A 27,172-nucleotide genomic window follows, 5' to 3' on the forward strand; every position below is an offset into this window, starting at 1 on the left:
GAATTTGGTTCGTTTCAAATGATGTTAACAGGACAATGAAGTGAACATTTTTAAACATTTGCAACCCATGTTTGGTATAAAAGTGTTTCTGGATTTACAGCGATACTCGCAGCTCAACAGGGAATGGCTCAAGCATTTAAATCTGTGAAAGATCCAATGCTGTATATTCAAATTTCCATCTTTCAAAGACCATTACATTAATTATATTAATCTGGGTAATAAAACATGTTATTTAAACAGCTTGGAAACTTCAGAACTGTAGCATATTTAACATGGTAATATTAAATTGTGTCACCAAATTGCATGTGCCAATGTCTGCAGACAATGCAAAATGTCAAGCTATCCTTCCAGATATGTACGACCCATATCTTAGTCCACTGGTTACAGGAATGACAAAATAATTGCTTGGGTTAAGCAAATATTTTGTGGCAAGTTGTTTGAAAAAAAGAGCAAGATCTGGGAAGATTTTTGCTGCAGATCCGTTGAGTGGATCATTGCCACTTCACCTATGATTTTGCTTGCTATGTTTTTTGTGATCGCTTCACATCTGGGATAAGTTCAGGATCTGATCAGGCAGAGTTCTTTTCTTAAGCTATCAGCTGGGCAACTGTAATGAGGAGGCAGTGAGGGCCAAATTATGCAGCACTGACTAAATTATGGGACAAGAAAAGGCAAATTATGCGGCATAATGCAGCACATTATGTAATAGTATTGTTTTACTTCATAATTTTTACACTTGGTAACACTGTTGGGCATGGAGTCACCTCATCAGTTCCAGTTTGACACACAAATCTAGCAATTAGCAACAGAAAGGTGAACAGTAAACCTTGCAAAGGGCATTCCACTGTGCGGCAACATGTGTCACTGAGTTTTAAGTAACTTTTGAACCGTTTGAGCTAGGAGCAAAATATTTACAATAAAGTCTAAAGATGATGTATTATGTGGAAAATTGGCCATATCCATAATTATGCGAAAAATGCTGCAGCCACACAATTGCATAATTCCAGTGGCCGTGGTTATCAGCAATGAGGTCACACGTATCAAGTGTATGCAATCTGGCAAATATGAGTTGGGTTTTGCTATCCTGGAACCACAGGAAGAAGGCAGGGGTATCACTACACTGATCACCATACAGAGCTTAGCTGTGGATTTCCATGATGAGGGCATACTGGAGCCTTCACTCACATTCATGATGTTTTGGTGGTAGGAGAAGATATTTTTCATTTTTGTTCTGTTTCCATTGGTTTAGCAGTGGATACGAGCTTAGTCGGCTGATTTATTGGGGTGGAGAGTTGTACCAGAGAAGGTGTTGGGAGCCAAGGGCCAGTGTTCAGACTGCCCAAATACCCAGTCTACAGGACAGAGAAACAATATGGCTGTATGCTAATAATCTACAAAATAGGTGGCTCACAGGAGGTACCTGAACTTAGTCTGCTATAGCTGTTCAAACTATGGAAGCAGTTTTTGGCCCTCGCCAAGCTGTGAGCACATTTCCAACAGACAGTTATAGTTGAAAAGGGGTGCCCACTCACTGCTTAAGCAGCAGCTGCTCAAGCTGTATTGAATAAGGGTTCAACAGTTTCTACTCCATAGCCTTCTAAAAAAAAAAAAAAAAAAGTGTCACCATGGCACAGTCCCATTTTCCTTACCAAAGGAAAAAAGTTAAAACATGTTCACTAAAAACAGCACTGCCACAAGCAAAATACGACTGCCCCGTCACTTATCAGAGCAGAAGTGTCCCTTGCCTCATGACTTCGATGTAACCTTTGGCTGCTGCAACATGGAGGGCGCTGGCTCCTGTTTTAGGGTGCTGAACATCCTCAATTTTGCCAGCGTTCAGCCATTGGCGGGCATCCTGCAGCATGACCTCCTCTTCCTCACGCTTGACCTGCTCCAAGTCTATGCCTGCAATGAAAAGGGTGATTAATTAGATAATATCTGTCATACTGAATAGACCAAAAAAACAGGTGATGGAGAATTAGTGTTCCGTACTGCTTGGAACAAATGCGTCTCTTCACATGTGGGAATTAACTCTTCTCTAGTTACAACTTCACCACCTCCCAACAAAAAGGTAAAACGTACTTTAAAGCAGGTAGTTATAACTGTATACTTGCATTTCTGAAACAATTTATCAATGCAAGAGGATACGGAGGTGAATGCACACTTTACAAAAGGACAGCAACTCAACCAGGCCTCTCATTAAACTATCTGATTTGGCTGTGGCCTATTTCACTCAAATATACAACATGTACAATCTAAATCAGTTTATGCTTTGATGGAGCATTGGATGGAGCAGTTGAGATTTCAATTGATGCTCACTGTAAAGTGAGAATACAGGGCAATTGGTTACAGAACACACTTTCAGTACAAAACTTTAGTATTCAGTAATCTCCGTTCTAGAGACTTCATGGATTGTCATGCAATGTCGTACTTACACCCGTCAGCTTCTGTATGGCTGTTGACTCCATTCTTATTAAATCTTGCAGTTTAATTTTTTGCATGTAAAGCACTAGCAATTATCTAATGTTTGGATTTTCAAACTTGTCCGTTTTCCAAGAAATTATATCTAAGCAAAGAAAATCTTTAAATGCCATTTTCATCCAAGAACAGTTTTACGAATTCATTAGTTCCAAGCTTTCCATAGCTTCTTACGTCAAGCGTAAGCGTTCCACTTCATATATACTTTTAATAAACTTCTTTTGGTTAAAAGTGATTTAATTTGTTGGTTGTAGTGTCCTTTAAAAATTCTTGCTCGCTAGTGGTCAGTTCTGCCTTTATCTCCCACCTTTTTCTGTTTCAGAACAGTGACCAACTACTGTATTATTCCACTTTGGTTTCTTCATCTGTTGCTTTGGTGGACTATTTTTGTTATTTATTTTGTGCTCCCCTTTTAACTGTGGGTGCTTTAGGCTGGTAGTTGCCTGTGTATGATTGCAGCAGTCCCTTCCTCCCATGTCATTGACATTTGTTTTGGCTTTATTCCAGTGCTGTCCTTGTTTACCTCTGGCTCCTAAGATAAGCTTATTTAAAAAAAAAAAAATGGGTTGTTTAGCTCACAGCGCACAAAAGCCACAACATGTCCTTTCTGGTAGAATGTAGACGAACCAATAATGTGAAACTTGCTTAGCCTCGGACTGCATCCCCAGAGTCGGAGTCTCCCTCTCTTCTCCCCCCTCACTCTTCCTCCCCATATACCTCCCTCTCTCCAACCCGCTCTCCGTTCCTCCCTCCCTCCCTCCCTCTCAGGACATCGCACACAGGGCATTGCTTATCTCCTTTATTGGGGCCATATATCTTCTCAGGCTGCTCTGCTAGAAATGTGAGGCAAGAATGCAAGACTTTTCATTCTTTTTAAATTAAAAAAATACTTTTCCAGCCTTATTTTACAATTTCTGTCCAGGCGTTTACACAGCGCAAGGTAGTGCAGTCATCTTCTCGTCTCTCCTCAAGGGCTTGTGATTTCTGATGCCAGTAGCTGCCAGTGACCACCAAAACATGGCAGGGAAAGACAAAATTATGAGACAGGGTTGTCTAATTTATGTCTCAAGAAAAGTCCAGTTCTGAATTTACAATGCCAATAACTCAAACGCCAAAAAATGCAAGACCCATTGCATTGCAAATACTTGTTATTAGAATGGCTTACCAGTGATCAACGCAATGAATCGCGCTTTTGAGAGCGAGCCAGAGAGAGCTATTAGCATTGTAAATTCCTAACTGGACTTTTCTTGCCACATACATTGAAAATGAAAAGTAAAACAGTTGACATAAGCAAGCCAATTCTAAGCGCCACGGCAGCCATGAGCGTGAGCACGAAGGACAGACACAAAAGGAAAAAGAAGTTCGCTCACAGTCAAACGTGTTGCAAACGTGCAATTATCCATATAACAGGGTTGATGGCCAAGGCAGAAACAAAACTGCCCCAAGGAGGGAAAAACGTAAAGCATTTATCAATAATGAAGTATTTTTGAAATACAAGCCCATGAACGAGTGATTGTGATGGGCATGCGGTGCCCGTGGTTAAAAGCCCACAGATAGATTACAACACGTCAGAGCACTTGCACGCGTGACATAAAAACATGATGAAAGGTGAGACCAAATGCAAATCGGAGGATAAGGCGGAAAGATATAAAGGAGGGAAAAAAGCAAAATCAGCTGGATTTTCTGAAGATTAAAATGGTTTGTTGGCAGATCAGTTTGTTTAATTTTAATAGTTCACTTTTCAAGCACATTTGTTTCGCTGTGGCAACTTTCAAAATATCCAGAAGATCACATTTGACTGTAAGGCAGAGGTCTTCAAACTGTGAGTCGCCCCCATTGGGGTGCAAATGCCTCTGAAAGTACATGTAAGTGAAGATGGCCTGGAAATGCGGCTTTGTTTATCTGCTGCATTTCCAGGCTGTCTTCGTTTACACGGAGCTCTTGAAGTGGATTCACAACAATGAGAAGTGTGATCGGAGTGCCGGAGGGGCAGGTGGGAGTGAGTGCGGTGGCAGGGTCAAAGAGGAGGCTAAAACTTTTTCAAAATAGTATTTTTTCATGGTCAGGTAACTGCTTTTAAAATAAAGCACCAACAGCTAAGCTGAAAAATAAATGCAGGTTAAACCAACAGGTGATAAATGTACTTAGGTTATGAAACCTTAGTTAACCGCCACCATCACTGCAGATGTCTGAGTTAAAGCTGAGTGACAAATAATTGAAACTTGGTTGGTACATTGAGGAATAGTGACCTTTGATTTATAGTCAGGGACACTGGAATTACGTGATTGTATGTTGGTGGCATTTTTCGCATAGTTATGGATTTACCACATAATTAACTGCTGCATAAATTGCAGATTTTAGCAAAATAAAATGTTTTTTTTTTTAGCTCAAATGGTTCATAAATTACTAAAAATGCAGCAACACGTGGAAGGCCCTTTGCAAAGGGTGACTGGTCACCTTTCTGTTGCTTACTGCTATATGAGGGTGTTGAATTGTTACGTATGAGGGACAGTATATGCCAGAACAGTGTTAGCAAAAGTAAGACAAAATAATCCAGTAATATCACAAAATATGCTGCATTATGCCACATAGTTTGCATCTTCTGGCCCCATAGTCAACCCTGCTGCATAATCTGTCCTCCTGCCGCCTAATTCCAGAGGCCCTGTTTATAGCTCTACGAGGTCCCAGCCTGTGGCAGAATTCACTGTTGATATGCAAGTCATTATTTTAAAATACCATTTCACACAGTGTAAGCCAGGCTGGCGCAAATTTTGTAAGTGTCTCATTTATTCCAGAATCATCTGATTCCACTGGATTACATCACAAAAAGAATAAATCTTTGCCACAATGAAGCTTTCAGCATAGTCACTGGAATTATGTGGCAGGAGAGGACCAAATTATGCAACAGAGCTGACTAAATTATGCAGCAAGAAAAGATAAATTATGCACATATTGTGGTTAGCATTACTTCAATATTTATTCATTTTAACTCCTGGTAACACCGTCTGGGTAAATATTTCACCTGATTAGTACAGGTTTAACACCCAAATACAGCAATAAACAGCTACAAGATTACCGGTCAATATTTGCAAAGGGACTTCCACTGATCTGGAACACTTTGCCACGTTTTGAGTAACTTTTGTTCCGTTTCAGCTAGAATCAAATCTTAGTTAAAATCTGTAGATTCTGCAGCAGATATTGGGTTATGTAGCAAATGTGATAAACCCATAATTATACGGTAATAGCTGCTGCAGAAACTCAATCCAGTGGTCCTGGCTTTAAGTGACTCAATCAATTAACGGCTGGTAAGAAGGCTTGTTTTTTGTTTGTTTTTTTAACTCTCTGCACTACCACCAAGCCCTTTGTTTTTAGGCAGAGGTATCTCAAAGTCAGCAATAATTGTTTAGGAGCAGTGGTTCTGTGAAAACAGAGTCCATAGGGTGGCAGACAGAAAGCCAGGAGGGTTCCATTCATATGCAGAGCCCTGACCCTCTTGACCTCTGGGGCCTCACAGTAATGGTCCAGGAGATAGGGGAAAGGAGTGAGATTCATGAATATTGTCAAATAGATGGCCCAGAATAGGAAGCAGTGTCTGGGGACTCATTTTTATATTTACAAATGGCCAGAGTCAGCCTCCTCAGAGAGATAAGTCAAAGGGAACAATGTAAGTAGCCTTTATTTTTTTTTCTATTTGTAAAAGGACAGCAAGTACTGTTGCCAGGTGTGTAAGTGGCCACGGATGCTCAAGTAAGACTGTCTTACCATGCAAAAGTAGAGTGGGTCCATTTTCCTTGCTAGCACTAGAGCCTAGGTCACACTCCATGCTTTTTAACACAAAGGGGCAGAAATTATCATTGGTGCTGCAGGTACAGTGGCAACAAGGCCAAGCATTATGAGGAGCCAACCCCAATTAAGGCTGTTTCACTGGCCTTCCTTGCTTGATTAGGGCCCACTGAACGGGTCTGTGTTGATTTGGACCTCAGAGCAATGGGGCATGGAAGGAGAAAATTAAAGAAGAAGACATCTTCGTTTGGCCTCAGATGGAAAAAGGGTGTGTGGCAAGATGGGAGTCCATGTTTTAAAAAAAGGGCAGAGGAGACTACCCACTTTGCAAAAACAAAAAGGTTATCACTGATGAAGCAGATTTACCAACACTGGGAATCATCACAAATATGACCATCTCACTTCAAAAAAGGGGCATGGAAACTATGCTTCATTGCTAGAATTAGGACTGAGGGCATCCTTGCAGAAAAGAGAAACACGTGGGAGCTCTTCTTTTTTTAAAGGAACAGGACCTGTTTCAAGATTGGGGTGATTGTCAGGCATGGTGGAGAAGGGGTGAAAGAAGTAGAAGAGGTAGCCTGATACTCAGGATGGCAGTTATTAGTGAAGCAGGTGTAGTTGCATTGGGGTCCAAGAGTGGGAGCAGTACTTTTGGGTCAGTACTTTTATTTGCTTGATGCATTTGTTATTTTATAAGTCATGTTTAGTGTGGTGTACGAATTATAGAAGAAAAAAAATACTCCTGAAATGATCTCATGGCCTGCCACCCCCCTTCCTGCTCACCCAATCCTTGCCATAAAGTTTCTGAGGGAGGGGGGGCAGATTTAAAAACATTTTCCTTACGGGGCTTAGAGAAAAAACGTTTGAAGACCTCTGCTATAAGGTAACTAGTACAACAGTATCTGCTTCACTAATTAGTGACAAATCCATTCCTAAATAACAAGAATTGACAAAGCCAATAGATCTTGCCCTTGAGACCTACTGGCTTTGCAGCCAATCCGCATCCGCCACGCTGTGAAGCATGGCTAAAGATCAAAATTAGCCCAAAAAAAAAAAAAAGACCAAAAACATTTTAAGTGGCTTGCTGCCCTGCATCATTTTTTGTAGGCACATGTGCCTTTTTAAGTCAAGCGTGCAAGCGCTTTGACCTCTTGCAAGTATTGTGTGCTTTTAACCACGCCCACCTCACACCCATCACTTTCATTTGTTAATGGGCTTCCTTTTAAAAAATCACTTGATGTCATTGGTAAATATGTTTGTCCCGCCCTGGGGCGGTTTGGTTACCGCCTTGGGCATTGACTCCGTTACAGGGATAATTGCACAATTGCTGATATACTTCAGCATGGGTGAACTTTTTTTTTTCCTCCTTTTGTCTCTCCCTGTCATCATGCATCCCTCTAGCTGAGCTAGCGAAAGCCTGTATGCTTCCGGGTGAGGGGCACACAGTGCAGAACTACTTCATACAGGAGAATTTTACTCAGAGGGAAAAGGAGTCTGAATGTCAACTTCAAAAAGCACAAAAACGGGAGCTTGTTAACATAGGGCACGGAGATAAGCCTACTTAATCCAATTTCCCAATTTAATATGTCCACGTGCTGCTTCATGTTTATTTTGAATTGTACTCTTGTATTTCCGCTTTCCGCTGTGTAACTTGAATAATTTGGTTTCTGGTGCCCACGTTTGTAGTTTAGCAGTAACAAAAAATCCTCTTGATTTTTGGTGGCGTACTGGTACAGGTTTCCACTACCACTTTATTCGGTATGGGCGCATTGGAATTATACATGCTGTCGGTTCAACATTTTGTGGCAAGCGAAAGCAGATAACGTAGCATATTGCTGCGGGTTCTAGTGCCGATTTAGTGATTGTTATTTTTACCCACAAATGCATATGGGGGAGAGTTTCACCTCAGTGGCACCGGTTTAACACCAGACTCCAACAATCAGCATCCGAACGTTGACAAAGGGTCTGACACTGGGATGTATTGTGTGTGGTCCTTTTTCAATTAACTTTAGATTTGTTACAAGTATTTTTTTTTTGCCATCTACAAATTGTAGATATGATGGGGACATTTGTGGCACGTGCTGTATGTGCTTGTGTGAAAAATGACGTAGCTGCAGAGTCGCATAATTTAAGTGGCCTTGCCGGTTGACATTTCACTTTTAGATGTAGCTCCCCAAAAACTTTTAGCTACCAACTGTAAATTCTGTAAAATCAGTGATTCTGGTTTATCTGTTGGATTGATCTGTGTGGTCCTGTTGTAATACCTGTATGTTTTTATTATAGATGTACAATGTCCTTGAATTGGCAGTCTTAATCTGTCTATATAAGATTGATGTGGACTCAAAATTGTCATCTCTCACATATGACGGTCTTAAAACAGTTTTAAGGCAAAAGCAAAACAAATTCTTTGTTAATGATGCTCTGATAATATTTGTAAAGTGGATACAGTGGTTTGGTCTTGACCACTGTATTACTTTAAAATGTCCTTTTTGGACAATGACGAGACGTGTTAATAAAGCTCACGACAACGACGACAAAAAAAAGTGGATACATTTGTTTTAAAGCACTTGTACAATGAAATGAACACGCTCATCAGAGCGGTCTAACTGTATGCTGCTGTCCACATATGGGTAAAATGAATAGGTAGTGTAACCCTTGTGGAGAAAGGAACAAAACGTAATTGAGAACGTTTCCCACGTTGTACTAACAGTGAGTTTTTCTGTTCACTTTAATTTGAGCAGCAGGGATAATGTATGAAACAGACTCCAGACAACTACAAAACAGCATTATCTTCACAGGCCCCACCCGTCATTGCACGGTGTGCTGATGCAATGTAGTTCACAAGTAATTTACTCTTCGTTCAAAATCCCACACTTCTGGAACGTTCTAGACATTCACAAGAATTGGTTGGTTGTTTTTGTTTTGTTTAAATTCCCATTTAATTTACGATTCGCTTTTGTTCGGAGATACTTTCTGCCATTTGATTTGAGTGATCACAGCATGACATGTACTCCAATTATCCTTCGACCGTGGATACCCCTTCATTCATTAATACAGGAAGCTGCCCTGCAGGTCACCTTGGTTGCTTTGAGGTGGGGGATTTAGTGCACTGTCGATGGAAAGGGGGGGGGGGATCGAGGGGGGAGTTGGATTTCTGTGCACTTTGATGCCACTGGTTTGGAAAGGGTGTCGGCTGGCTGCCTGTAGAGCGACCCCATTACATTCAGTGGAGGTGAACGCAACATAAGGCAAGACAGCGCACCCCAAGAAATGCGCACCAGTGTATGTTGAAAAGCTCACTTTAACCAGCCAGGTGAAAATAACAATAGCGTCGCAATAACATGACTATCTTCTTACAGACTATCATTGTGCCTCACCAACATGTTTTAACCTGAAAACAATAAATCCACACTCCCCTAAGAAACACCCTCAAACATTTCAAACAAGTCCCCAAATATTCACCTCAGTCCTCCTTCAAAAATTCCCCCCTCTCGCTCCTAAAACTCCCTTTGTTGCATACAGGAACTCATAACGTTACCCCTATCCCCCTGAGCTGTTCTACCTGCCCAGGAGCATAACCAATTTTATTGTTGTCTGTAAACTATCCCTATACCTGCTGCTCAGAAAAAAATAGATTGGTGTTATTTCTGCCCCTTTCACAAACGTAAACTTGTCTTCGTCAAGGCTTCTCTCCTAACAAACATGCCAGTGCCAAACTTATTTGCATTAAGTACAACTCCATCCCATAAAGAATAGATAGACTCCCCATCATTCCGAAACAAGTGACAACCTTCAAAATCAATGTCTGTATGTTCCAACTCGAACATGCCCTCTACAAAAAGAGAAGTTTGATATCTCTATATTGAGGTTTCTAAATGCCCTGTCAATGGCTGTTGATTCCCTGGCCCCTCTTCCTTCTCTGTACCAACAAGGGCGCCCAAACCAATGTTGTACTATTTCACAACTTCTTTAGCTCCCTCAAGTCTCTCTTTATTAGACCCAAACCCTTTAACTACAATTGTTCTTTCCCAAGTGAATCAAGAGTACAAGAGGACATCCCTAACCTTTAAACAGTTCAGTCAAAGACACCAGGAAAATGCCCAACCTCATTCTCTCCCGCCCCTATCCTCCAACAACCCCTTTCCCGCCAGTTAATCTGAAACTTAACTTCATGAAAGCTAAGCTGCCTTCCAAAAGGTCTCTGGTCTGTATGGTTGGCCGCCCACTTTACAAATTAATGTCCACATATACAGACACAAAAATGGTGATGTGCTGAGCCAGGAATGCACCACTACTGAAAAGGTGCTTACATCACCCCTACAGGAGTAGGGAAGGAAAACATTTCCTTTTTAGGAAGAGCCTAGACAGCGTGTCAGTGCGGTCTCTGGACATGCTGTAATCTACATCTGTGGGTTTGCAACACGCCCATCTCACACCCATCACTTTCATTCATTCCTTGGTCTACCTTTCAAAATTCCCTTGATTTTGCAGGTAAATGCACCAGGGATCTCTTGTCTGTGTTTTTTGTATGAGGGGCGGCCCCTAGGGCAAGGGGGCACATTACTATTGACCATTTCTGCCCCCCTTGGGGACAGATCGGCCTAGTTTTTTAGACCCATCTACCCCCAAGGGGGGGGCAGAAACCACTAGACACCTGGGCAAATTTCTAAATGTTTGGTGGCAGGGGGTTTGTCAACTGGCAAAGTATTTACATTTGTGATTATAATGGTTTATTTCTCCTTTTTGTTCCAGTTCAAAGCTTACTTTCTTTGCTGTGACTCCTTGCCGTTTTGGCAGTGGTTGACCTGCAGTTTAAGTAGTTGCATGCTCTAGGTAAGAAAACATTTTTTTAATCCAAACGAGTATTGTTGCCATGCATGAATTACATTTTTGTAAGTGGTGTATTAAATGCAGGATTGTGCGCAAAATTGTCCGTAGATTTGTGCATGGTGATATTTTCTGTTGTCTTATGTCTAATATTCTTTTCTTTTTAGTGGGATATCACTAGTGATTGCTGTGTCTGTGCAGATAAGTTGCTGGTGAGTCTAGCTTTTTCAGGCAAGTGAGTGGTATAGTTTCTGAGTACATGACTGTGATAAAGCCACACTGTTTTAGACAGTGCTGGTGGTTGTTCGCGCATTTGTCAAGTTACTTTTCTTAGAAAGGATCCTGGCTACCCGCAGCCTGACTGCTCAGCAGGTTGTTGGTATGCCTTTTGAGTCGTCTTCTGATCAGGATTATGAGACTGACTCTGCACCTGAGGCAGAGGAGCAAGTGAGACTCTGGCAGTGAAATTTCTGTACGAGAGGAATCTTCTGGAAGGAAGGGCCGGTTTTAGAGGAGGGCACTGATGTGCCAACAGTGCAGCAGCCTGGGGCTGAAAGGCTTCCCACTGGAAGACCTGAACTCTGGGTTGCCCAAAACATGGAGCAGCCAGAGTTGCCTGCCTTTACTGGTCTCCCAGAGTATAGAGTGAATACAGAAAACTTTTTGCCTGTCAATTTCTTTCAGTTGTTTATGAACGATGTATTTTTGGAAGAGATTGTTGAGCAGACTAATTTCTATGCAGAGCAGTATTTGAGGGACAACGCCCCCCCCCCCCCACCCCACCCCTAAAAACCCCACCTGGTTGGCCGCCCAGTTTTGGAGTTAGTGAGAAAACTGTGTGGGAACTTGGTTGACAACTGTTTGACAAAGGTCACCATTTGTACGTAGAATACAGTTGTTCAGAATTGTTGCTTGTGGCACAATCCACTGTAACCGGAAAGGCTATCTGAGGGAGCTTGCCTGTAAAAAAAAAAAAAAAAAAAAAAAAAAAAAAACTTTAGGGGAAAGCGCAGTGCCTTGCATAGTGATGAGCTGCTAGCTCTGAAATTTGCAGACCGGAAGTATATGTACATGCTGACTACCATCCATGATGAGTATACTTCCCGTGTGGCTGTTTGGGGTCAAGTTGCCAAAGTGTGCAAACCTGCGTGCATTTTAGACTACAATAAGCACATGCGTGATGTTGATAGAGTAGATCAGAGGTTGGAACCTACACTGCTGTTCGTAAGTCTTACGTTTGGTATAAAAAGTTGGCTATACATTTGTTTCATTTAGCAACTTTTAATGCTTTTATTGTGTTCAATGATTGTTCCCCAGAGTCAAGGATGAAATTTGTTAAATTTCAGGAGTCAGTGATAGAGAGCCTTTGTTGTGGTGAAACAGGCAAGTGTTCCTAGAGTAGCAGTGGTGGATGATGTGGCTAGACTGAAAGATCACCACTTTCCTGTTCAGATTCCTCCCACTCCCAAAAAATACTTTCCCACAAAGAAATGTAGAGTCTGTGTCCGAAGAGATATCCAGAGGGAGACTGGTATGTACTGCTTCAATTGTCCTTCTAAGCCTGGGCTGTGTGTGGCCGACTGTTACAGGCGTTACCACACCCAAAATAATTAATGGGAACTACTATGAGGGTAAACTGCCTCTATGTTGTTGTATATTTTTTGTTCAGTTTCACAGTAGGCATTACTGTCCTATTTAGTTAGAGCTTTTGTGTTTGTAGTTTTGTACTTATAATTAGTGGGTTTTTTTGTTTAAAAAAAAAAAAAGTGATGGGTGGACTGGTGCTTGGCTGGAGGTGTAAATAGTGACACTGCTAGCCAAATGCCAGTCCACAGACTCCGTCAGCTGGTGTGATTGCTGTGTCAGGCATGTGGGTATATGAAAGCAATGGGCCCTTGAATGGCGCTGTCTGTTGATGCGAATGTTATAATGAGCTAGGCCCACGGCTGGCGGCGTGAATGGTCTTGTACAGGTCATGTATGAAAGGTGTGTGAATGGACTGTAAAGTGGTTGGTGCCTTGACGTGGCTTTACAGCTCAAGAGCTGCGAGGCATTGGCTCCGTTGTTTGACCTTCCAGTTATTGACAGTGCATTTCATTTTTGTGAAATCTCTAGTTAATAAAAGTTGATCTATTGAGCCATCACTCACCCTTGTGTCAAATCTAACCATTATGTGTGGTAAAATTAAACTTGAAAAAACCCGCTGTGCTGTAATCAGGTGGCAAAGCACACCCGTGACATGCTAGGTGCCTTGACTGGGACCCAGAAGATGAAGCATGCCACCAACTAGGTTGGTGGGCGAGGGTTTTTTTTTTTTTTAATCATAACATAAGTGCGTTTCTTTTCATAATTTGAAAGTTTGGAACATCACAGAAGGACATGGACACATCAAAATGATCTTTTAAAGAACTACCTGTTTTTGCGCGGGGGAGGGGACACCTGCGTTTTTGGTCCTGGGTGCGGCGGTCATCTAGGGAATCCTACCAAACCCAGACATTTGTGAAAACTAGACACCCGGTGGAGTACAGGGAGGTGTGGCTTGCGTGGATTGCCTAACATGTATTGAAAAACGTTTTCTCTGATTTAAGTCTGCCTGTTCCTGAAAGCTGGGAAGATGGGGATTTTAGCACTGCAATCCCTTTTTTCATGCCATTTTCAGCGAAGAACCCACAAGCTTTCTTCTGCAGCCCTTTTTTCCCCATTTTTCTAAACGAAATTTTAGCTGTATTTTGGCTAATTTCTTTGTCTCCTCCAGGGGAACCCACAAACTCTGGGTATCTGTAGAATCCCTTGGATGCTGGGAAAAATGCAAATTGGGGGGTGGGGGAGGAGGAATCCTTGCAGCGAAAGGGTTAAACTGTGCACACTGTTTACAATTCAGAGATAACTTAACCCGTTGAATGCGGGCGTCGGCCACTGGCCGATGCCCACACTCCCTCCCTGGTGCGGGTCACGACCAGTGGCCGACACCAGGGAGGGGGTTAAAAATCCTCCGGTGCAATGCACCGGAGGATTTTATTATTTTTTTTTTCACCGTAGGAGACGCGGAAGAGCTTCCGCGTCTCCATCCCACCCCCCTCCCGCCCCCTTATGACGTCAGCGCGCCACGAGGCGCGCTGACGTCACATTTTTTCCCCACCGGAGAAGGAGAGACGGAGGTAAGCGTTCTTTCCTTCTCCGGTTGGGAAAAAAAGGCCAAAACGGCCTCCCCAGATGCCAGGGAGGCATCGATGGAAAGGGGAGGCTCTCCCCTTTCCATCGATGCCTCCCTGGCACCGTTTCCTGGCCGTGGATCGCAGCGCGGCTGCGATCCACGGCCAGGAAACGCCCCTAGGCACCAGGGATCTTCTTTGGGGGGGTCGGCCCCCTCGTAAAAGGGCCACACCCCCCCCCCCGGCAATATTTAAATTATTGACACTGTTTTGGGGGGCGATCGCGCCCCCCACAAAAAAAAAAAAAGAAAAAAAGAAAAAAAAAATGGCGGGGTCGGCCCTTGGAACACGGGCCGACCCCAGGGGAAAAAAAAAAACGTCGTTTTGCCTGGGGAGGCCGATCGCCCCCCCAGGGTAAAAAAAAACAAAAAAAAACAAATTGTTGGTGGTCAGCCCTTAGGGTGACCATCAATGGGGCCATTTTTTTTTTTATACATGTGTGCTTTGCCGAGGGCAAGCACACATGTATAAAAAGAAAAAGATTTGTGACATGAGTCTCATATATATGTGTATATATGTATACACATATATATATCTATATAGATATATATATATCTATATAGATATATATATATCTATATAGATATATATATTTTTTTCAGGACAAGCATTGCAGCGTCCATGTGCTGCTTTTCTGACTTGTTGGTGTGTATCTGGGCTTCTAACAACGCCCACCTCACGCCCATCACTACCACTCCTTTGATGGCATTGGAAAATGATTTACCTTTGTCCCTCCTTGGGGAGGTTTTGCTACCGCCTTGGCCATCGCCCCTGGTACATGGCTAATTGCACTTTTGCTGTTACGTTTAACTGCGAGCGAACTTCTTTTCCTTTTGTGTAACTCTTCACATGATGCTCATGGTGGCCATGGCGCTGTGAATCGGCTCTCTTATGTGAAAGAGTTTAACTTTAAATTATCAATTTATGTGTTAAGAAAAGTTGGGTTAGGAGTTTATAACGCTAATAGCTCTAACTCGAGCAGATGCGAGACCCATTGCATTGTAAATGCTTGTTATTCTTGTGTGTGTTGTTTTATAATGGTGAACAATTTCACCGCACTCCACGAGGACCGTGATCAAGACTCCTTGGTGAGTTGAAACACGTTGGTGGTTATGGACTGCAATAAAATACACGTTTATTTGTACTTCATGGAGTGCGGTGAAATTTTTCGGCATTAGATAATTTCTAGATTGGTCTTCCCTGTCACTGGGCACCGGCAGTGGAGTGTGCCGCCCAGCAACCCTTCAACCACTTTGTTTCTAAACATATAAATATATATATATATATATATATATACATATACATATATATATATATATATATACACACACAATATGCATGCATGCATGTCTTTTCTGTAGTGGCAGTTTTGCTGGATAGTACTGAGGGAATTAGAAGAGGAGGTAATGGGAGGCAGAGCACCAAAAATGACTGTTGCACAGGGTGTGTGGTAAGGTGAAGTAATACATTCTTTTTTTGTTTTTTTCAGTGTTTTCAGAGAATCTGCAGAATTGGAGAAGAAGCGAAGGTAAGGTGACGACATTTCCTGTTGTACACAACAAACATACCAACAAGCAATTTTGTGACTATCTGCCTTCTACGTAGGATAGTAATTTAGAGGGACAGTTTAGCCAGTTGCAGAGATGGCGTCTCGTTGGATGACTGCTGATCAAGCCCTAGCTCGGGTTATGGAGGACAGTTCTGATGTAGGCTCAGAGACTGAGACAGCAGACACTGAGACAGCATCTGAGGGAGAGGACAATGGGGCAGATTCTGGGAGTGATTTTTCAGTCGGCGGAGTCCCATCTGACGACACCTCTTCCAGTGAGTCTGAAGGAGACAATGACGACATCCGTGCTGTCCCTTCGCAAGCACATTCTGGGCAGCGGGACCACATTGGGTTAGCCGAACCCAGAGAGCACGTGCTTGCTGCCGCAAGCACAGAACGAGTGCTCTCTTGGCAGCCCCCCTGTTTGGTTCAGCCCCAAATTCCACCTTTTACTGGTGACGCTGGATGTAAAGTCGATACAGCTAACTTTTTGCCAGTCGACTACATCTATCTGTTTTTGGATGTTGACTTTCTTCAGAAAGTTGTGCAGCAAACAAATTTGCGTGCAGACCAATTTCTGAGGGAGCGCGGAGGCACTCTAGGGCCCCGTTCTAGGGCACGCCAGTGGACTCCCACTTCGCTGGCGGAGTTGAAGATATTTTTGGGCCTTACCCTCAAAATGGGGTTAGTACAGAAACCCACCTTGCAGTCCTACTGGACGACTCGCACGGTTTGGGTAACTCCCATCTTCGCACCATACATGAGCAGAGATCGTTTTTTGCTACTGCAGCGCATGCTGCATTTCAATGACAATTCTGCTGCATTGCCCCGGGACCATACAGATCATGACAGGTTGTTCAAAATTCGGCCTGTCGTGGAACATTTGTCTGCCAGGTTTCCAGAGATCTATACTCCTGGAAAGAATATAGCAGTCGATGAGTCCTTGATCCTGTACAAAGGACGGCTGCTTTTCAGACAGTACATTGCGAGCAAAAGAGCTCGCTATGGCATAAAGCTGTACATGCTGTGTGAGAGCTCTACTGGCTATGTGTACAGCCTGAGAGTGTATACAGGGAAGGATTCTACCCTAAACCCTGTAGGTTGCCCTCCCGCGTTAGGGGTCACAGGTAAGATTGTATGGGAACTTGTCCAGCCACTTCTTCACAAAGGTTATAACCTTTATGTGGACAATTTCTATACAGGAGTAGAGCTGTTCAGTGAGCTCTACAAAGCTGGCACTGTGGCCTGCGGTACAGTTCGTTGTAACCGCAAAGGATTCCCGCGGGAGCTTGTTTGCAAGAAGCTCCAGAAATCACAGAGGACTGCATTGCGTTCTAACGAACTGCTCGCAGTCAAGTTCCTAGATAGACGTGATGTATACGTGCTCACTACAATTCATGATGAGAGCACTTCTCCCATCACGGTTTGGGGTCAGATGGCCGAAGTCCACAAGCCCATCTGTATACTCGATTACAATAAGTACATGGGTGGAGTGGACAAGAACGACAAGGTTCTTCAACCATACAATGCGTGTCGGAAAACTCGCACTTGGTACAAGAAACTGTTTACCCACCTGATTCAGATGGCAACATATAATGCGTATGTTGTTTACCGTCAGACAACAACAGGAAGACTCATGACTTTCCTTGACTTCCAGTTGTCTGTAATTGAAAGCCTCACTGCTGTTACTGAAGAAGCAGCAGCCTCCACCTCATATGTTCTGGAGGATGTGGCAAGGCTGCAGGAGCGACACTTTGCTGATCGCATACCTAAAACACCCAAAAAGGATCGCCCATGTCGTCGCTGTAAAGTGTGCTCAAAGCATGGAAAGCGGCAGGAGAGTCGGTATTACTGTCCCCAGTGTCCATCACAACCAGGCCTCTGTATCCCTACTTGCTTTACGCTGTATCATACTAAAGCAAAGTTCTGGGAAATCGACTGAGGTTGAGCTGCTGTTGGGTAATCCTTTCAGTGGCAGTGCATGGATACAGAACGTCCATGGGCCACTGCTTCGTTAGGCAAGGAGCCACAGAATTTTACTTCATCATGGACTTCCTTTTGGCGTGGTCGGTGTTCTGTTCAATTAACATGCATTTTCTTTCCCCTACTGCATATACTAGTAGACAGAACATATGCCACATTGCCACGGAGTACCCTTTCTTCACCTGCATGTCTTCCTTACTTTCAACGGTAGATATGCTCTCTCAGTTCGAGAAATCACTTTGTAGGGCATACTTGGAAGCCCCCAACTTGCTTCCACAAACTAGTATAGGTTCACTTGGCTATTATACAGGATTAGCCAGGACTCTGATGAGAACAGAGACATGGATGGGTAAGGAAAGCTTATGGTAGGAGTGCCTTCACAGGGTTATTGCACAGGTAGAAGGCAGATAGTAAAGGTAGTACAGATGTACATCATCTACACCTATGGATTCAAACCCATTGGTGCCATCCCAGCACTAAAGGAGAATGACTTGTATAGGTCAGTGTTTGACCTGCTTTTCATGTTCATCCTCCATCAGAACTTAGTAGATGTTCAGTTTGCTGTATAAGTGCATTATAGTCACATCACTGCACATAATGTTGGCTGGGACATATGCTACGTTCTCATGGACTCCCCTATGTACCAAACACTACCCTTTTCCATAGCCTATGACCTTCTCTTTAGGGAACATCATGAGAAATCCCCAGCATGTCTCCCTTAGTTTCAAAGGTAGATATGCTCACTCAGTTCGAGGAATCGCTTTGTACGGCATACTCGGACACCGCCAACTTGCATCCACAAACTGGAAGGAGTTGGATTTAGCACAGAGATTGCGCTAAAGGCGCATGAAAAACATGTCTTCCTGAGCCTCAGGTGGCTGTCACAGGAGTCATTAGTAAAGGTTTGTTACGCATGCATTTGGTAATGTTAAGGAAGAAGGAGGCAGGTAGCCTATGACCTTCTCTTTAGGTAACAGCATGAGAAATCCCCAGCATGTCTCCCTTAGTTTCAAAGGTAGATATGCTCACTCAGTTCGAGGAATCGCTTTGTACGGCATACTCGGACACCCCCAACTTGCATCCACAAACTGGAAGGAGTTGGATTTAGCACAGAGAGTGCGCTAAAGGCGCATGAAAAACAGGTCTTCCTGAGCCTCAGGTGGCTGTCACAGGAGTCATTAGTAAAGGTTTGTTACGCATGCATTTGGTAATGTTAAGGAAGAAGGAGGCAGTTACTTGACAGGTGGTAAAATGTAGTCAAACTTATTCCGTTCTGTGGCGTGTGAATGTGATGGGCCCTTGTCTGGCAGCGGTAAGTTAATGTGAGTGGAGTGATTGATTGGATTGGGCCCGTGGCTGGCGATATGAAAGGGTTGTTTGTTGTGCGTGAATGGCGTGTGAATGGACCATAAAGAGGTTGGTGCCTGGACGCGGCTTTATGGCCCACCTTCAGAAGGCTTGGTTTCAACATTCAGATACTTTGATAAGTAATCATGCTTTAAAACCATCATTTCTGGAGGTGCTAAAACCAACCAGTGTGAGTGGTGGGTTAACTTTAACAAACTAGTACCAGGGGAGACCAAGGGTGCAGGACTTGCATGGCTCTCACCAGTTTTCCTTCACCCAGAATCCCCTTGAAATTACATTATGTGCTTAAAAAACACATTTTCCTTGCATTCCAATGAGCAGAAGTCCAGGGATCTGCAGGGATCCTCAAAATTCTTACCACCCAGTGTTTCCCCACTTGTCCTGATAAAAACACAACCCCGCTTGTGTGCCTGCGCCTAGTGCCTGCTTCAGGAATGAATCACTCCAGGGTTAACAGTAGACCTCAAGCAAGGACTACCATTGACCCTTGTGTGATCCATTCCTGTCGCGGGCGCTAGGCCTACCCACACAAGTGAGGTATCATTTTTATCGGGAGACTTGGGGAGACGCTGGGTGGAAGGAAATTTGAGGCTCCTCTCAGATTCCAGAACTTTCTGTCACCGAAATGTGAGGAAAACTTGTTTTTTTAGCCACTTTTTGAGGTTTGCAAAGGATTCTGGGTAACAGAACCTGGTCAGAGCCCCGCGAGTCACCCCATCTTGGATTCCCCTAGGTCTCTAGTTTTCAAAAATGTACAGTTTTGGTAGGTTTCCCTAGGTGCCGGCTGAGCTAGAGGCCAAAATCTACAGGTAGGCACTTTGCAAAAAACAGCTCTGTTTTCTGTGATGTGTCCACGTTGTGTTTTGGGGCATTTCCTGTCGCGGGCGCTAGGCCTACCCACACAAGTGAGGTATCATTTTTATCGGGAGACTTGGGGGGACGCTGGGTGGAAGGAAATTTGAGGCTCCTCGCAGATTCCAGAACTTTCTGTCACCGAAATGTGAGGAAAACTTGGTTTTTTAGCCACTTTTTGAGGTTTGCAAAGGATTCTGGGTAACAGAACCTGGTCAGAGCCCCGCGAGTCACCCCATCTTGGATTCCCCTAGGTCTCTAGTTTTCAAAAATGTACAGGTTTGGTAGGTTTCCCTATGTGCCGGCTGAGCTAGAGGCCATAATCTACAGGTAGGCACTTTGCAAAAAACAGCTCTGTATTTTGTCAAAAAATGGGATGTGTCCACGTTGTGTTTTGGGGCATTTCCTGTCGCGGGCGCTAGGCCTACCCACACAAGTGAGGTATCATTTTTATCGGGAGACTTGGGGGAACATAGAATAGCAAAACAAGTGTTATTGCCCCTTATCTTTCTCTACATTTTTTCCTTCCAAATATAAGAGAGTGTGTAAAAAAGACGTCTATTTGAGAAATGCCCTGCAATTCACATGCTAGTATGGGCACCTCGGAATTCAGAGATGTGCCAATAACCACTGCTCCTCAAAACCTTATCTTGATCCCATTTTGGAAATGCAAAGGTTTTCTTGATACCTCTTTTTCACTCTTGATATTTCAGCAAATGAATTGCTGTATACCCAGTATAGAATGAAAACCAACTGCAGGGTGCACCTCATTTATTGGCTCTGGGTACCTAGGGTTCTTGATGAACCTATAAGCCCTTTATATCCCCGCAACCAGAAGAGTCCAGCAGACAAAACGGTATATTGCTTTCAGAAATCTGACATCGCAGGAAAAAGTTACAGAGTAAAACATAAAGAAAAATGGCTGTTTTCAGCTCAATTTCAATATTTTTTTATTTCAGCTGTTATTTTCTGTAGGAAAACCTTGTAGGATCTACACAAATGACCCCTTGCTGAATTCAGAATTTTGTCTAGTTTTCAGAAATGTTTAGCTTTCCGGGATCCAGCATTGGTTTCACACCCATTCCTGTCACTAACTGGAAGGAGGTTGAAAGCACCAAAAATAGTAAAAATGGGGTATGTCCCAGTAAAATGCCAAATTTGTGTTGGAAAATGTGGTTTTCCGATTCAAGTCTGCCCGTTCCTGAAAGGTGGGAAGATAGTGATTTCAGCACCAGAAACCCTTTGTTGATGGCATTTTCAGGGAAAAAACCACAAGCCTTCTTCGGCTGCCCTTTTTTCCCATTTTTTTTGGAAAAAACGAAATTTTCACTGTATTTTGGCTATTTTCTTGGTCTCCTCCAGGGGAAACCACAAACTCTGGGTACCATTAGAATCCCTAGGATGTTGGAAAAAAAGGACGCAAATTTGGCGTGGTTAGCTTATGTGGACAAAAAGTTATGAAGCCCTAAGCGCGAACTACCCCAAATAGCCAAAAAAGGGCTCAGCACTGGGGGGGAAAAGGCCCAGCAGCTAAGAGGTTAATACAAATATAAATAAATAATGTTTGCGAGAACTTAAATAGGACCACTGGTATTTTTTTTAAACAATGTTTTCAAATATAGATTCTTCAGCATGGCCTGGCTAGGATTATGAGCATCAAACTCGAGTATTAACATTTACATACATCAACAAGGCTTCCAGGATTTGCGTGAAAATTTTATTTAATTAACAACAAGGTTTGCAAGCAGAGAGTCTGACCAGGCTGATGATCTGGCAATCCATGGATTACTCAAGAAACAAGCATATTATGCAGGCATGTACTTTATTGAAGAATATATTTCGTTATTCCTTACTTTTCAAGACTGTTACACGCAACATGAAGAAAGGCAGAACGGTCTGCATTTCATTAAATGATTTTGCATTCACGATTCTTTTCTTTTTTCCATTTGGCAACAAATGGTGTTCAGAAACATGAGAGAAGAGGATAGATGTATAATACTACGTTGTAGCAGTGAGGTCTCTTGGTAAAAAAATATTAGGTGTGGAAACAGCTCAGTTTGGAGGAAAACCGCTTGCTTAACTGTGCTATGTATCATAGACTCAGAGGGGTCTGGAAACCAAGTCAATTTGAATATTTTGTGAACTACGCTCATAACAAACATGTTAATATCAGCCAAGTCAGTTTCGCTACCATAAACAGACATCCTACCTATTCGGGTTACTTCAGATCGCAGAAGGGCCTCCATGCAGTCGTCCTCCGCAATGTCCACAGGAACATTTCCATCACAGTTAACTGCAGCAATGTTAGCACCATGTTTTAGGAGATACCTGGGGCAGAGAAGACAAGAAAACACAATCAAACCCATCTGTAACACTGCCTGAGAAAGTATTAGTATTATACAAGGGGGTAAGACTCCCACAATCTGAAAGCATCCTTAGGCAGGATACGATGTTCCATTTCTAACCTATGGTTGGCCATGAGGAAGTTTACAGCATTTGCAGTGGCTCAGTAAGGCTTCTTCAGCCTTGGGTAGTATGTAAAATGTGGCAGATAAAGTATATGCAGTAACCCACGAACATCCAGCATTTTTAGGACTAATGTGGAGCAGAGACTGCCTTGTGAGAAGACGGGTACACACAATTTGTGTTCATTTTATAAAATCTGTTTGTGTCAGACAACATTCTACCAATATGAGTTTTTTCTGTGCTTTATTTTGCAGGCACTGAAAGCCAAATGTCTACTTTTTTTGAGTTTTGTGTTGCCATTTAGCAGAGTTTTAAGTGCTTAACGTGGCCAGCACTGAAGGAAATTAACACGAGCATGTCAAACTATCAGTGTAAAAGACGTTGCAGTTTAATGAAAGGAGGAAAACTAGATATCAGATATGACCTGTTGCGCAGACAAAGCTTCAACCACTGGATCATATTACCGCAAAAATTAGGGCTCGTCACTCATGAATAATGCAACTTTTAATACCAGCTGCCTGTAGAAGGCAAGTGGAGCAATGTACGAATTAGTATGAACATGAGATGGATTAGGGGATTTGTTGTCCAGATTACCTTAGCCATCAGCATTGGTAGGGGATTTTAGCTTTTCAGTAGAGATATGTAAAAATGTACCTCCAGGCCTTCCCCTGCTCATCCTGCTCCCGCTCGTCCAGGAGATGCAATAGACATCTACTATGACCATGCCAAAGCCACACAATCAACCAGCTCATTAGCAAGGACAGCAGCTCTATCTTGCAAAGTACTGTTACAAAAATTAAGCAATCACTGTAGCATTACAAAGAAGCATCAGTTATGTCTATTGTCTTTTATACTATGTCAGGGCAGGAGGCGAGGATTATGCATTCTTCACTTTATTTAAACAGCAGCAATGTTTAACATATAACCAACCGTAAACTACCTATCCCATGAAACAGGAAAGGAAGACCACAACACATGCAGCAATGGTAACACTGCCAGTCCCATAATAGTCTCTTTGCCGCGGGAATGCACTTTAGTGCTCCTTACGCGACGAGAATTCCTAAATTCAGCAAGCCATGTAAGTGTCCTTGCCTACTAGAGGAAGCTCTTTCGTAACATAATGGTGTCAAAAAGATGCACTACAAGCTCCTATATCAGTGTGCAATAAATTCAAATCGAATGGTTCGCCAGCAGACAGCCTAACCACCACCACAACCCACCCCATGAAACCGCCACCCCCACCTCCGCACCTCCCAATCCCCGCCTCCCCCTCCCAAAACCCCTACACCACTGGTTTGGAGCACACCGGCCCTCCGTAGGGACTATAGGTGCTTGTATACACCACACTATATTGGATGTAGTGGCAGCCCAAAGGTGGGTCAGTATTGGTGTAAGTAGGCATAGCAAGCAAAACCACAACTATATTAATTGACACCGATGGGGTCTGTATTACCATACAGGTGTGGGAGCCTGCATATTGATACCACAAGGGATGGGCCCAAGTGTTAAGCCCATAAAATAAATGCTGCTCCAGAAGGCAAACTGACACAGTTAGTCTATTGCTATCCAAAGCCTCTGCATTTGTTGGACCCCACCATAGGTCCTAAGAAAATCCCTGCAAAAAGCAGGGAATCTAGATCAAATTCCTTCTAAGGTGTGAAGCAAACACAGGCGTGGACATTGACACTTTAACTGCCTATAAAGGCATTCTTATTGAAATCATTCCCCCCCCACCAACTCAGATAACCCTGACTTCCAAATATCTATCCCTGCAGGTAAGGTTTTGGGGGTGGCGATAATCTCACCAGATGTGGTAGTTACCCCTGGCCCCTCTGAAATTGACAACTTTAATTGGGATTCAGAAAGAGACCCAGGCCCTTCTAGGACACTGGCATGGCACTCATCAACAGATGTGGGAAATTCTCAAGCACCTCCATAACACAAGGGAGAGACAGGTCAGACATACTAAACCTGGACGACCTAATGCATCATGATTTCTTGGAGTGGTCCCCATCTGAGAAAGTAGGGACTTATTTCTCAGGTAGATTGAGAAAGCCTTTAAAAAAGGAAACCCAGGTTTGACCTAAGGAGGGATGTCCTTTGTCAGTCTTTGGAAGGAAAGGTAGACTTGACCCCAGAGACTGTCACTCAAATGGCCACTTTCCTGGGGGAAATACATCTGAGATCCCAAGAAAGGCATTGACCACTGGTCTAGCCAAGAGAAACTGCTGGACATGACAGGACCACTCTCCAACATTCTGGATATGGCTGAAGATGCCAAACAATCTGGGTCCCTATTGTCCCTGGCAATTCTGTTAAGATTGGCTCAGCAGCCCATACACTTCCTAGGAAATGCCAACTCTACATTGTCCACAAAAAGCAGGATGTCTCCTAATTCAAGCAGATCCCAAGCTGGGAGACCTAGCTTCCTCCAAAGCAGGGCCAATTGCACAAAGGGAACTCTTCAGAGACCCTTTTGTCAAGGAACCGGGAAAGGTTGTAGCCACATACTTCTATGGGAAAAGCCCAGGTCTCAAAGCATATTTTTACACCCAGGTTTTCTCGGGCCCAGTTGTGGTAAAGGGCTCATGGCCAGCTGCCCTTTTTCAACAGTTCCCACCAGGGGCCAAGGTTCTCACTGTGGGCAATAGCAGGACTAGTACGGGTTCAGTGGATAATACACGTCCAGAGGCGCCAAGTCACCTAGGTGCCAGGGGAGGACCTAGAGAAAGTTTCACATGGCACTACTTTCGGTAAGTATTCTCCCGTCTTACCAACTAAGAGTAGGAGGGCAGCTGGCCCAATTCATCCACAACTGTGAAAATATTGCGCTAGAAAACCTTGGGTCTCAGGTCAACACAGGATTTTCCACATCAAATTCTATGGGACTTCCCATCAAAGACCGGTCCTTCTTCCTCTCCTTTTCTCGAAACAAGACTGCCTCCCGATTATGCAGGAAGTGGAGGACCTAATAAACAAAAGAACAATATCCGCTTCCGTCATCCACCCACGGGCCTTTGTAAGCAATCTAACCGTTGCCCCCCCCAAACTTATTCTTGTTGCTTTAACGGTTGGTATTATCCTGAAGAAGGAATTACGTTTCTTGTTCAATTCCTAGAGACAGTTAATGTGTTTCTCCTCGGGTAGAATACACAAAGGACGACGTGAGATGGTGGCTCACAAATTTGGATGCCTGGAATGGGAGAGCATTCTTTGGTTCCAATCCAAATTTTGTTATAGAGTCAGATGCCAGCAGTAGCGGCTGGGACATCTGTAGGAAAGTGTCTTCTTTCTAGCATGGATACCAACACTTTTGGCCTGTTTGTCAGTGTTTGACTGTGTCTACTGGGATCCTGCTAATCAGGACCCCAGTAGTTATGCTCTCTCCCTTAAATTATGGTTATAGGATACTGGTAATCCAATATTCCACCCACAATTGCCATGCTGGTTCCCCTTATAAGTCCCTAGTATATGGTACCTATGGACCCAGGGCACTGGGGTTCCAGGGAATCCCTATTGGCTGCAGCATTTCTTTTGCCACCCATAGGGAGCCTATGCAATGGCTTCTACACTACTGCCATTGCAGTCTTTGTGAAAAGGTGCGTGCACCCTTTCACTGCCATTTACACCGCACCAGGTCACTCATAAGTCACCCCTATAGCAGGCCCTCCAGCAATGAGGACAGGGTGCAGAGTACCTGTGTGTGAGTGCACTTCTGCAATAGCAGAGCTGCCCCACGCCATTATACATGTGTACTGGACATAGGTGTTGACCTATGTCCAGCTACATAATGGTAACTCCGACCATAGGCAGGTTTGGTATCAAACATGTTGGAATCATACCCCAATGCTTTTGCAAGCATTGGTTGTATGACTCCATGCCTTCTGGGGGCTCCTTAAAGGACCCCCAGTATTGTCATTCCAGCCTTCTGAGGTTTTCCAGACAGCCCTAGCTGCTGCCACCTCTAACAGGTTTCTACCCTCCTGTTGCTTGAGCTGCTCAAGCCCAGGAAGGCAGAACAACAGATCTCCTTTGGGTGAGGGGTGATACACCCTCTAGCTATATAAATAGGTGTTACAGGCTTGGGGGGGGGGGGGGGGGGGGGGTAGCCTCCCCAAGCCACTGGAAACGCTTTGAAGGGCACAGATGGTGCCCTCCTTGCATAATCTAGTCTACACCAGTCCAGGGACACCCCCCCCCCCCCAGTCCCTACTCCCCTGTCCATCACCACCACACCACAGGGGTGGTGCTCAGAGCTCCTCCAGAGGGTCCTGAGTTTTGCCATCTTGGATTCCAAGTTGGCAGGGCACTCTGGGAGCATCTGAGTGGCCAGTGCCAGCAGGTGACGTTAGAGCCCTCACTTGATAGATGCTTACCTGGTTAGCTGACCAATCCCCTTTCAGGGCTATTTAGGGTGGTTCTTCAGATTCAGATTGCAAGACTCCAGCAGGAATCCTATGCATCTTTTACTTCACCTTCTTACCGAAGAAACTGCATCTGGACACTCCAGGAACTCTACAAACTGTAACAAAGAAGTAAAGACGACTTCTGCAACGTTGTATCTTCAGCTCCTGCCAGCAACTTCAACTATTTCCAGGTCGTGTATCCTTCGAGGACTGCCTGTTTTCAGCCTGCACCAGAAGAACGAAGGAAT

The 27,172-nt window shown here is 43.8% G+C and overlaps 1 protein-coding gene across 1 annotated transcript in view; it reads right to left on the minus strand.

The window, feature by feature from the left end:
- Nucleotides 1-27,172, minus strand: part of PPP1R12C (protein phosphatase 1 regulatory subunit 12C) — a 615,622-nt gene that overhangs the window by 476,952 nt on the left and 111,498 nt on the right. Inside the window, exons 3-4 of the mRNA XM_069201799.1 lie at nt 22,262-22,380; nt 1,746-1,905 (exon numbers count right to left, since the gene is read on the minus strand). Coding sequence (XP_069057900.1) covers nt 1,746-1,905; nt 22,262-22,380 — 279 coding nt within the window. The remainder of the gene's footprint in view (nt 1-1,745; nt 1,906-22,261; nt 22,381-27,172) is intronic.

The sequence above is a fragment of the Pleurodeles waltl genome, chromosome 7 (assembly GCF_031143425.1).
Source record: "Pleurodeles waltl isolate 20211129_DDA chromosome 7, aPleWal1.hap1.20221129, whole genome shotgun sequence".
In the NCBI taxonomy this organism is placed as follows: domain Eukaryota; kingdom Metazoa; phylum Chordata; class Amphibia; order Caudata; family Salamandridae; genus Pleurodeles; species Pleurodeles waltl.